Here is a 12213-nt window from a genome sequence, read left to right as displayed (position 1 = left end):
GGCCGACTGTCAAGGCGGGCATGCCCTGGGCCGGCTGGGACCGCACCTTCCCTGGGGCCGCCCGGGCCGCTCTCTGCCCGGGGCGTGGAGCCTGCTCCCGCGCCTGCTTCCTCTCCCGTCGGATGGACAGACCACCACCGCTTCCGAAGACTGTGGAGGTTCCCGGGTGCTCAGGCCCAGCCCGGCTCAGGCTCTCTGGGTCCCCGGGGCTCCCGGGATGCCAGACAAACCCAGACCCATCCACGAGAGCTGAAGGAAGGGACTTCGCTGGGCCGGGGATCGAGCCGCACGGGGAGGTCGCGTGCCCGGCCCCAGGGGGAGGGTGCCGCCTCCTCGGTCGCTGTGAAGTCTCCTGCGGAAGCCCCGATGCTTCCCCCGTCCCCGGCGACCGAGGCCCACGGCGGCGTCAGAGCCCTAAACACGGCGGGAATCCACGTGCTCCCACCAGGCCCCGTGGAGAACTATGCGGGGCATGGGTGCTGCTCCGGGAGCACCAGGTCGGGCTCCGGCCTTTCCTGGCTTCCCAGGGCACCTGGGGCTCCACTGCGCGGGTGCCTCTGGCCCGGCTGGCCTGGCTCCCTTTCCTGCAAGTAGTCGAGCGTTGCATTTATTCCAACCACCTGTCGACTTAGCAAGCGGAGGACTCCCAGACAGACGTGCCCTTGGGTACGTGAGTGAACACCAAACGTCAGGGCCGTCGGGAGTGGAGAGGCCGAGGAGACCCTTATTTCTAAAAGGACCAGGAATGACTGTGCCCTCGGTGGGTATATGTGCGTGTGCGTGTGTGTGTGAGAGAGAGAGAGAGTGTGTGTCTATACAGACGGGGCATATATATTTTCCAAATTAAGCCTTTCCCTTAGGTCAGCAAACTGTGGTCCCTGGGCCAAATCTGGCCCACGATTCGTATTTGTAAATAAAGTTTTATTGGCACACAGCAACACCACTCTAGCCACTTTTGCACGGCCACAGCAGGACTGAGTGGCCGCAGCACAGCCTGGAAGGCCTGCCAAGTCTGGAATATCCGCTCTCTGGTCCTTTAAGAAAAACTCGGGGGACCCCTGAGCCCAGCAGGATGCCCTTGGCTGGGGCCGGGCATCCGACCGCTGAGGAGCTGGGAGGGGCCGGAGGGCAGAGGGCAGCTTGCCAAACTCTGTTTTTCATTGACCGGACCCTGAAGGATCCTCCCCCGACCGAGGGTTCAACACCCTGGCTGTCAGGCCCTGACATGCAGGAGAAGTGTCGATAAGGGGTCAGGTAACAGCGACAAACAACGAAAGGCAGAGACGGTGCAGCGGGGGAGCCCATCGACCGGCCTCCGGACACCGGCTCGAGGCCAGCTGGGAAATGTTCCGAGCGCTGGCCAGGGCCAGTGCGACCCTGGGGCCCCAGGTGGCCGGTTGGGCACGGACCATGGCCACCCGCCAGCTGCTGGTGGCCCCTCCGGAGGCCCTGCTCAGGCCCCTGTTCATCCCTAACCGGCTGCTGCTGGGGCCGGGCCCTTCTAACCTGGCTCCTCGAGTCCTGGTGGCCGGGGGGCAGCAGATGATTGGGCACATGCACAAAGAGATGTTCCAGGTAGGCCACGTAGGTGGTGGCAGTGGGTGTCCTGAGTGTCCTCCTCAGGGGGGAGAGGGCAGAAGCGTAGGGTCTGACCTGCGTGCCCTCGGCCCCCAGATAATGGACGATATCAAGCAAGGCATCCAGTACGTGTTCCAGACCAAGAACCCCCTCACCCTGGCCATCAGTGGCTCGGGGCACTGCGCCCTGGAGGCCGCCCTGTTCAACATCTTGGAGCCAGGGGACCCCTTCCTGGTCGGGGTCAATGGCATCTGGGGGCAGCGGGCTGCGGACATCGGGGAGCGCATCGGTAAGAGACGGGGCAGAGGGCGGGGTGTGGGCCCTCGAGCCATCCTTCCCCAAGGCCTCCCACCTGCCTTCCGCCCAGCAGACCCACCCCACACGCCCCAGGCGCCAACCGTGGCCCCTCCGCGGGTAAGTGCTCGTCCCCTTCACGTACCCACCCCCGCCAGGCCCGCTGCTGCCTCCTCCGAGCGGGCGCCGGGGTGCCCGAGAGACCCCCGTCTCCCAGTCGCCCAGAGCTTGAGGACAGCTGTTTCCAGAGCACGTGGGCAAGCCTCAGGTTTCCGCACAAACCCGAGACAGCCCCCGCAGCTCCCCAGGGTCCCCGGGCTTCACCTCTGCTCTGTGACAGGACAGGGTTCTGGAGGCTGTCACCCCCTCCCAGGGTCTCAGGAACAGCCGCCTCTCAGGAGCGGCCAGGTAAACAGAGGCACCGACGAGGTGTTCACTTCCAGAGTAAAACTTTCTGAAGAGAGACCGAAATCAAGAGCAGGAGTGTGCAGCGGGTTTAATGATTGATCGTGGCCTTTGGAAACATCCTGCACGGTCAGCTCCACACATGGCCGCATTCGGTCCTGGTTAATGGACAGCCCTCCACCCCTCACCCGTCCCCTTCGGTTCACACGACGGTTTTCAAGGGGAGGCGGCGTCGGGCAGAGGCCAGGGCCTCTAGTGGACCTCACAGGCTCCCCCGTTCCAGAGGCCCTGCCTGACCCCTGCGCACCCCGGGCGAGACCCTTCTTGGCCCCCACCCGCACCCCCGCCTTGGGCTCCCCCCTGAGGCTCGGTGGTCCCACGGCCTCCTTCCTTCTACACCGACTTTGGAGCCGCTGTGCAGGGGGGCGCAGGGGCCCGAGAGGGAGAGCGGGACGAAGGCCTGCCTCCCAGAGCCTCACTCGTCCATCCATTGCTCTATCGGCCCATCACCGCACGCTGCTGAGGCGCGGCCCACCCACCAGGCCTTGTACAAATGCTTGTCTACTGGCCGAGGGAGGAGCCCGGCTGGGCTCAGGGAGGTTAGCCCGAGGCGGGGGCAAAGGAGCTGGGCCTGGTCGCTCTCATCCCGCGCACCCCCGGAGCCTCAGCTCCCTGAGCACACCCCACTTCCTCTTCCCTGCGGCCGCGGGCCGGGGCGGTCAGCACAGACCCCCGGTCTCTGCACTGGGGTGGAGGGTGCTTACCTCTCACGCTGCCCCCGCCCCCAGGAGCCCGAGTGCACCCAATGATCAAGGACCCTGGAAACCACTACACTCTGCAAGAGTTGGAAGAGGTAGGGTGGGGCACATTGGCCCTAGGGAGGGGAGGAGGCCGGCTGGCCGAGGGGGCTCGGGCTGGGAGACTGGGGCTGACCCTCAGCTCTCCCCGGAGCAGGTGACCGTGCACAGGAGGATCGTTCCGGTACTTAGGGGCTGGTGGGAAGCCTGATAGGGAGGCTGCCTGGCAGGGAAACTGAGTCAGGAGCCCGGTTCTGTGGGCTGGGTGAGAGGGGCTGAAGGCAGGAGGTGGGAGCAGGATGCCCTGACACTCAGGATGCCAGCCCTCCCCGTCGGGAAAGGTCCGTCCCAACCAGCCAAGACCCTGGGGACTCAGCTGACCTCACCGGGCCCCAACAGGACAAGGCAGGAGGAGGCTGGGCCCATTCCAGCTCTGTCTCGGGGGGGAAAGTCCTTCTCCTCCCAGAACCAGCCCACCTCCCAGAGCCCAGACGCGGGCTCAGCACCTGAGGCCCATCGAGTTTCCGCCGCCCAGATCTGTCCCATCCACGGGGAGGAAAGGAGTGTTAGGGGGGCAGATCCTGCCCTGCCCTCGCCAGGGAAAGTCCTTCTGGGAGGGGCTGGGGGGCCCACGGGGAGGCGCCCGCCCCCTCTGGCTGTGCCCACAGCTGGCACATCCGTCCCACTCAGGCCCTGGCCCAGCACAAGCCGGTGCTGCTGTTCCTGACCCAGGGGGAGTCCTCCAGTGGCGTTCTGCAGCCCCTCGACGGCTACGGGGAGCTCTGCCACAGGTGAGCCTGGCCCAGGGGGCGGTCCCGGGGGGCGGAGTCAAGCACGTCTCAGAGTCCGGCTGGGCGTGGGGGTGCAGGCAGGCCCCTCCGGGCCAGGGGGCAGCAGGGGAGACCCGGCTTCCCCCATCTCCGTCACGCACAGTGAGATGCAGTCGGTCCCGGCGTCCTCCTCGCTCCGCACTGAGTCTGGGTGGGCTCCACCCAGCTGAGGGCAGGACCAGGTGCTCCCACCTCCACTACCCTCCTCCAGCCTCCCCACCGTGGCAAGGGGCAGGCCGGACCTCGGGTGTAGTCGAGTGGGATTCAGCTCTGGAGAGCTGACCGCAGGATGGGAGGAGGGAGCTCTCTGCAGCCAGGCAGGCTCACCCTGCCAGGACAGCCCGTCCCCCGGGGTCTTGTCCAGTAAACCAAGCCTGGGCTGGGACCCCCAGGACATCCCCCTGTCCCCTCCATGCCCAGCGTGGGATACTCTTTATGCTTCAAAAGAATTTTTTAAGTCATCTCGGTGCCCAACGTGGGACTCAAACGCATGACCCTGAGATTAAGAGCCACACGTCCTACTGCCTGGGCCAGCCAGGCGGCCCCATGCCTCTCTCGTTTCCTAAGAAAGTGTGGAGGTGGAAGAGACTCAAAGTTTCCAGCTCAGCTGTTTCTGGACTCTGTCCCCTCTGGGCTCTGGATACACGGCCAGCGTGCTGTTGCCAGAGGGACCAGTCCCTGAGCCCTGGGCCCCACGCGGGCCTGTGGGCCTGAGTGCGCAGAGCCCCAGCCGCCCCCAGGACCACACGCCGCCGGGGCGGGCCCTCGCGACTCCCAGACCCCCAGGACGGGCTCTGTGTGGGAACCAGGGCGGGCCGAGGGGCGGGTGTCAACGCCCGTCCACAGCAGGTCTCAACCTCCAGGAGGAGGCGCCCTGGGGGAGGCCAAAATTCCTCCACGCTTCCGTGCGTGCGGGCTTTCACGGCCCCTCCAGGAAGCCTCTCCTGCCTCACTGTCCTGCCCTGTGCCCCCAGGTACAACTGCCTGCTCCTGGTGGACTCGGTGGCATCCCTGTGCGGGACCCCCATCTACATGGACCAGCAAGGTAAGGCGTGTCCCCTGCACCCGGCCACCCTCCCCACCACTGCCCGGAGGGTGCAGAGGGCCCTGGGGGGGAAGACTCCTGAGGCAGTGCCTGCAAGCCCGCGGGCAGCGCACCCGTCGGATTAGGACCCCAGGGGACGCTCGTCTCCTCGCCAAGGCAGGACCTGCCCATGGACTGGTCAATACCCCAGCGTCTCTGCGGCTCCGTTGCGGGGAACAGGCGGGGAAGCTCCCCCAGCGTCTGGAGACGCACTCAGAGCCCCTCAGGGCTGGCGGGGAGAAGTGTCAGGGCCCCCGTCAGTCAGGCCGGGCCTCAGGGTCCCCACCGGCCTGTCACACACAACGAGCACTGTTTCCAGGGTCGCCTTGCTGGCCAGCCTGGAGAAGCTTTCCGGGCCCAGCGTTTCCTCCCAGAAGAAAGTCCCGATCCACGGGGGTGGGGCCTGGCCACAGCCACCCCTCCCCCACTCCATCGGGCAAGCTTCTTCCAGAATCTTTTCTTACCAGGGCGCTCTGGGCCGTCAAAGGGGAGATTTCTGGGCTGACCCTCAGAGCCTTGCTCCGAAAGGAAGGGCTCGGGGAGGGGACAGGGCTGTCCCCGGAATGCCCACACTGCGCCTCCCGGGCTGGCGGTCCCCGTGGTGCCAGGGAGGAGGCTCCAGCCCAGATCCCAGGTGACAGTGCAGCCCCGAGAAGCCAGGGTTGGAACCCGGGACGCCCTCCGCACCGTCCCTGTCCCTGCCTCCCCGTCCTCAGTGGAGGGTGTGGACCTCAGGGAAGTGTCGGCGAACGCCGCTCGGGGCGTTCAAGGCCTTTACCCGTCAGTTTCAGTTCGCAGGATTGAATTTACGTGAATAGGCCAGGCTCACCCTTTTCCTGTCAGCAGGCCTCTGGGCTCCTTCTGGGTTTACGCTTTCAGGAGCAAACTGCAGAGGGCGCTCCTGCACAGACAAGGCTGCTGGGGACGTGTGCACACAGCTCCCTCAGGCCCCGGCTGCAGGGCCTGCAAGGCGGTAGACGTGAACCCTGTGCTTTGCCGAGACCCTTCACAGCCACCTAGAGCGTAAATCTCAGGTGGTGACCTTGTCGGTTTTCGCGACAGTTCAGCGGCCGCCTGATGTGGCAAGAACACCTGTTTCGTCCTGTGTTCTGCCACACGCTCGCTCACAACACTGACGCCACGCGTGGGTTCCTCCACCCGAGCCGACCGTAGGCGGGTGGCCTGCAATGTCACTCCATCTACGTGGAGAGGGCGTCACGTCGCATAGGTCAGGGTCTCACTCCTACAAGACCGTCCAGCCTGCTTCACACAGCACTTGTCCTGCAGGTCCCCAGGTTGCCCAAAACTTCTGTTCGACTTGCTGGGGTCTGGTCTGGGTGGGCACCCTCCCCACCCCCGCGATGATCCCACCCGGGGCGGAGCTTGGCCCCCAGGAGCACACGCCCCTCCTCTCCACAGGCATTGACGTTTTGTACTCTGGCTCCCAGAAGGTCCTGAACTCGCCTCCAGGGACCTCGCTCATCTCCTTCAGTGACAAGGCCAAGTGGGTGACTCCTGGGCCCCTGACCTAAGGTGGATGTGCAGTGAGGCCGGAAGGCCCCTGAAGCGGGAGGTCAGAGCAAGAGAGGGAGGGCTCAGGGCCTGTGCTCAGAGACACCTCTGGACTGTCCACCACCCACCCTGGACAGGTGCCCACCCTGGACAGATGTGCCCAAGCTCTGAGTTCATAGGGCAGGGGGTAGCCAGGGCACGGTGAGGTCCCGGTGTGAGGCTGGTGGCCTGGCCAGTCTGGCCTCCAGAAGATTCTCCTCTTGGAGCCTGGGCTTGTGTGTGAGGGTGCAGGGCCTGGCATTCTGGAAGTTCCCCAGCCTCAAGCCAAGGACTGGGGGTCCAGTGCCTGTCTCCCATGCCTCCACCCTTGGCTCAGCGCCCAGGAGCTGACGCACGAGCTGCTCGACAGGGCGGGTGTGGACCACCTTTGTCCAGCAGCCCCGGTGCCCCCGGTCCCCAGCGTCCAGCCCCTGAGCCAGGCCAGGCCGGGATGGGGGAGGACCCAGGGATGCGGCACCGAGACAGTCTCGGATGGGGTCAAGGGTCGTCTGTGGTCGTGGGAAGTCTGACTGCCTGCGGGAAGGTCCAGGAAGCGGCTGGTGGTCTGAGTATGGAGCTCGGGTAGAGGCCCTGTCTGTCACACCCGTCTGGAGAACAGGTGTATTTAAAGCTTCAAGATCAGCTGCATTCTTGGGGCCTGGGAGGAGAGGAGCCGAGGTCCCCAACCATGCCCGGCCCCCTGAGGTGCAGCGGCTGGGAAGACACACACCCTACCTGGGCCTGAGCACAAACACAGGGGTCCTGGGGGCACCTGCCCCTCTGGCTCGCTTCCCCGGAGCAGGCTAGCCTGACGAGACCACCCCCAGGCGCTCCAGCCAGACAGGCGGGCACTCACACTGCTCCTTCCTTCCCAGAAATAAGATTTACACTCGGAAGACGAAGCCCGTCTCCTTCTACCTGGACATGAAGTGGCTGGCCAACATCTGGGGCTGTGACGGCAAGCCCAGGATGTGAGGACCGCAGGGCCGGGGCCAGGGCCATATGTGGTGGCGGGGCGTGGGGGTGACCTCTCTCTACACCCAGCTTCTCGTCAGCTTTACACCCTGGGTTCGGGGCCCACGCCCCAGCTGCAGCCGCAGGACTCACCAGAGTCAGGCCATCGATGCCCCCACTCGGTTCCCCCACCTCTCCCTGGCCTGGGAGCTCAGGTCCAGCAGCAGAGCCCCTACCACCCTTGCCCCGGGCCCCGTCCTCCCAGACCCAGGGAACCTCTGGACGCTCTGGGCCTGGCCCTGCGACACCTTCCCATTCCTGGGCCTCGGCTTACCCACCTCTCAAAAAGAGGGGCTCAGCCAGGGGCTCCTTGTGAAGTCGCTTTCGCTGTAACCCACACAGGGATTGGGGGACCAGGAAGTGTGCCCTACTCAGTGGGCACAGCAGCTTCTCGGGAAGGACAGGCTGGGTGGGGAGCCAGCCCTAGGCGATCGGGCCGGTGTCCCTGCCCTGAGCCTCGCTCTCCCCAGCCCTAGCTGCCTCTCCAGCTGAGTCCGTACCCCCAAGCCAGACAGCAGCCCCCTGGGAAGAGGCTAGACCCGTTGTCAGGGGGCCTGGCCACCCCCCACCCGGTGACACTGGACCAAGTCCCCTCCTGTCTTCCAGATACCATCACACGACCCCTGTCGTCAGCCTGTACAGCCTGAGAGAGAGTCTGGCCCTCATAGCGGAACAGGTGAGGGGAGTGGGGTGGAGAGCCGCGTGAGGCAGGGACTCGGCCGGTGCAGGACCCCTAGGGAAGCATTCTCAGCTCCCTGGAGTCCCCGTGCCGAGGCTGGTGGCCTCCCAGAGGCCCCTTCTCCTGACTCCCTCAAGCCCTTCTGAGGACACAGATGGGAGGGATTCTAAGTGCCGGGCGGTCTCCCGGGTGGGCCTGGCCTGCATCGAAGGAAGAACGGGTCCACGGAGCAGCAGAGAGAGGGGCCGTGGCAGCAGAGGATGGGCTGCGTGCAGGAGGAGAGGGGTGGGAGGGCCGGCTGCGGGCAGAGGGGTTCTGGGGGGGGACAGAGCACTTTCCTGCAGCCCCCTCCAGCTCCCGGGGTGGGGCAGGGGCCAAGCGGGGACACGTGGGTGTGACCAGGAGAGTGTCTTTGTCCGGTGCAGTGACCACACTCTCGGGGCACAGAGTGTGTGGGCCCTGCGGGACAGAGGACAGGAGACACTGCCCCCAGCATAGCTGGGGTCATCCCGGTGTCTCCCGGGAAGCCTGCAGCCAGCAGCCCAGAGGCGGGAAGAGCGCCACGAGTGGCCGGCCTCCCCAGGAGGCTGCACGCTGTGTGGGCCTTGTGTGCCCTTCCGTGCCTGCTCATGGAGCCGGCACCCCAGGGCCCGGCCAGCAGGAGCTGAGGAGTCCCGTGAGCTGGGGGGGGGGGGTCACTGGCACCCAGGCTGGCCATGCACCATGGGGGCGTGTGGCTGAGAGGGGTGAGGACAGCGGATTGTGGGGTCCGTGCACGGGGAAGACAGGAGACAGGACAGCATAGGACTCAGAAGCCCCTTTTCTCTCCCCTGGCCAGCGTCCCATCTGCAGCAAGGTGATCCCACCTCACACCCTCCGGGAGCCACAAGGCTCCAACCCGCGGCTGGGCCCCCCACTTGCTCCCCCAGGCCCAGACTATTTCCACTGCCCCGAGGTGGCTCCAGGTCTGGCCCCTGGGGCAGAACCGGGGCCCCGAATCTGGGGACTCAGGGGTCTCTATGGGGATCAGAGTCCAGGCTAGGAGAGGAGCCCCTCCGTAGTCTGAAGCTGCCCCCCACTATGGATGAGACACAGTTTCCCCTCTCTCACCACCGAAGGAGGGACCCCACCCTGCCCTCCCCTGCCCTGCCCACTGGGTGTACTCTCCCCTCCCAGGGCCTGGAGAATAGCTGGCGGCAGCACCGGGAGGTCACGGCATACTTGCATGGGCGCCTGCAGGGGCTAGGCCTGCAGCTCTTCGTGAAGGATCCAGTAAGGAGGGCAGAGGGCAGGGGGCAGGGGGCAGGGACAGTGGGGGACAGGGGGTAGGGGGCAGAGGGCGGGGAGCAGGGGGTGGGTGGCAGGGGGCAGAGGGGTGGAGGGCAGAGAGCAGAGGGCAGGGGGCAGGAGGTGGGGGACAAGGGGTGGGGGGCAGGGGGCAGGTGGAAGGGGGTGGGGACAGGGGGTGGAGGGGCAGGGGGTGGGGGATAGGGGGCAGGGGGGTGGAAGGCAGAGAGCAGAGGGCAGGGGGCAGGGGGCGGGGACAGAGAGCAGAGGGCAGGGGGCAGGGGCAGGGGCAGGGTAGAGAAGGGAGAGGCAGAGGGTGTGGGGGAGGGGAGAGCTCCTATCCTGCCCCCTCTGAATGGACACAGACTCCTGCGGCCACCTGGGTGGTCATTTTTACGGTCACAGTGGCCTGGCCTCTGATCTTAGGATGCTTAGCTCAGTGACCCCACTCTCCCCGACAGCCTCCCCGCCTAAAGTAATGATGGGCGATCTCTGAGCCGGAAGACGCCCATGGCCACCGGAGCCCCGAGAGTCCAGCCAGGCGGGGGTGGAGGGCGGAGGGTCCGCTCGACTAGCCAGCCAGTCCAGGTTTCAGTAGGAAACAGAAGAGATGGTGACCCCCGTGTCTTTGGGCCCCTTCTCCCTCCCTCCGTGCCCTCCCCCATCTCCGCCCTCCCCTCTGGGGCCTGAGACCAGGGCTGGCCGGGCCAGGTCAGGTGGTGCTGGCCGTAGGCTGTCGTGGAGGAGGCTGAGTTGGGCCTGTCCCGCAGGCACTCCGGCTGCCCACTGTCACCTCGGTGGCCGTGCCCGCTGGCTACGACTGGAGGGACATCGTCAACTATGTCATGGACCATTTTGACATCGAGATCACCGGCGGCCTTGGGCCCTCGATGGGGAAGGTAAGGGGCCCGCTGTTGCTCTGAGTGGCCAGGGGTGAGGGCCGGCCACGCCTGCCACGGAAGTTACATTCTCCACCCCCACATGGAGCGCCGCATGCGCCAGGCCCAGGCCGAGGTCGGCGGTCATCGGTTCCCCGGGACGGCAGGGGCACCCACCCGGGAACATCCTTCTCTGAACCCCAGGGGTTTTGCAGGGGGAGCTGGGCGAATGAATTCTCCTGCCCCCTTTCGCCCCAGCCTGGTGAGGTTGTGGGGTGTGGCCCCTCCGATTCCACCCAGAATGTCCTTCCCTCCGAGCGGGCAGACCAGGCTGAAGGCGCCGGGCCTGGGTCTGGGAGGGAGGGGGGCTCCCTGTATAACTGGGGGAAGCTCTCGGTGCCGGGGTGGGGGGGGACCTGGCTCTGCCTAGACCTCACTCAGGGCAGGGCTCACATCTGCCCCGGACCCTCCCCCACCCCTGCAGGTGCTTCGCATCGGCCTGCTGGGCTGCAACGCCACCCGGGAGAACGTGGACCGAGTGATCCAGGCCCTACAGGAGGCTCTGCAGCGCTGCTCCCGAAACAAGCTGTGACCTGGCTGCCCGTGTCCCGCCCTCCCGGAGGGGCCGGCCGGAGGCACCAGGAGCAAACAGACTCTGCAGTCGGTCAGGGCCCCTGGGGGGCAGGAAGGCTGCCGTCCCGGCCCCAGGAAGTCCTTCTCCTTTTGAGTGGCACCTCCTGGAAGCAGACCACGTGGGCTCGGGACCCACGGCACCTCCCAAATGAGCTGCAACCCCCACAGGCCCCTGGCCGGTGGACACTCAATAAAGAATCGTCGGTCATCTGTCCTCACTGTGTGTAGGGTGGGCGGGGAAGAGTCTGGCCCCTGACTGCGCCCTCACGGGGGTTGCCTGGGGGCAGTTCCTTGCCTAGGGCCTCCCCAGGGCTGGAGAACAGTGTGTAGGGGCCCTGTCACCATACATCCTACCCCAGATCTCGCACCTGCAAGATACCGCACCCCCCACACCGCCAGGGCAACCCCCATGACCCACAGGGCTGATTACTCGTGACTTGTGATCAGAGTCACAGAGATTAAGGCACCAACATGCCTGGAGCACACAGCCAGGACTTGACCTGGGAAGACTGAAGGTCACGACGTAGGCACACGGGCCTCCACATGTGCTGAGAGTCTGGGGGCCTCAGATGCATATCCGAGCGTGGCCTCTGCACCCCGGCCCCTCCCCGTTCTTGGCTTGACCCCCTCTGGCCCTCTGGCCCTTAACTGCCCCCTTACTTGGGGTTTCTGCCCAGGCGCCCTTAGCTTCTCCTAAGACTTCCGGAACACGCAGCCTCGGCTCTACTCGATCACAGCTGCACCCGTGCCTCCACATCCTCACGGGTCCTAAGAGCCCCCGGAGGAGGGCCTCAAGCGGAGGTGGACACCCACAGCCCGTGACCTTGTGTAGGGCAGGGGTCGGCCTGGCTCGGCCCCCGTCACTCACCCAGGTGCCGGCCGGCACGGCTGAGTGCGCTGGGGTCGTGGGGGACGTCTGGAGGCCGCTGGGGTCACGGGGATGACCGGAGGCCGTCCGCCCCGTGAGCTCACGGACACCAGGAGAGACACACACGGGAGCTGAGGGGGCCGAGGGTCTGAATCTGGAAGTGGAAGGTGGGTGGAGGGAGGCTCTTCCAGAGAAGGCTGGACAGGGCCGTGCGGGCCACCTTGGAGACGTGGCCTTTGTCCCGACAGCAGCCCTGTCCAGATTGGGTTTTTCCTGCAGCAGACATGGGGATGAGAAAGGAATCCCCATCCGGTG

The 12213-nt window shown here is 66.0% G+C and overlaps 1 protein-coding gene across 2 annotated transcripts; it reads left to right on the top strand.

Annotated features, from left to right (window-relative positions):
- The first annotated feature begins 1225 nt into the window (after positions 1-1225).
- Positions 1226-11127, top strand: AGXT (alanine--glyoxylate aminotransferase). Of its 2 annotated transcripts, XM_049614532.1 has the most exons (11): positions 1228-1575; positions 1675-1867; positions 3066-3130; positions 3765-3865; positions 4879-4949; positions 6408-6492; positions 7415-7510; positions 8160-8229; positions 9409-9504; positions 10290-10418; positions 10882-11127. In XM_049614532.1, the coding sequence occupies exons 1-11, from the start codon at positions 1345-1347 to the stop codon at positions 10987-10989; spliced, it is 1245 nt and encodes a 414-aa protein (XP_049470489.1). In that variant the 5' UTR covers positions 1228-1344; the 3' UTR covers positions 10990-11127. The 2 variants fall into 2 exon arrangements, with proteins under 2 accessions (XP_049470488.1, XP_049470489.1); XM_049614531.1 differs by having other exon boundaries at positions 1226-1867.
- Positions 11128-12213: the final 1086 nt, after the last annotated feature.

This window comes from Panthera uncia, assembly GCF_023721935.1.
Source record: "Panthera uncia isolate 11264 chromosome C1 unlocalized genomic scaffold, Puncia_PCG_1.0 HiC_scaffold_3, whole genome shotgun sequence".
NCBI lineage: Eukaryota > Metazoa > Chordata > Mammalia > Carnivora > Felidae > Panthera > Panthera uncia.
Note: the sequence above shows the minus strand (reverse complement) of the source record. Positions and strands in the feature narration are given on the sequence as shown.

What these genes read in the sequence shown, in the direction of transcription:
- AGXT (XM_049614531.1), top strand. Translation starts at nt 1,345, where the DNA reads ATGTTCCGAGCGCTGGCCAGGGCCAGTGCGACCCTGGGGCCCCAGGTG. An exon ending in CATCTACATGGACCAGCAAG is followed by an intron (nt 4,950 to 6,407) that starts GTAAGGCGTGTC and finishes TCCTCTCCACAG; the next exon opens with GCATTGACGTTTTGTACTCT. An exon ending in TGGCCCTCATAGCGGAACAG is followed by an intron (nt 8,230 to 9,408) that starts GTGAGGGGAGTG and finishes CTCCCCTCCCAG; the next exon opens with GGCCTGGAGAATAGCTGGCG.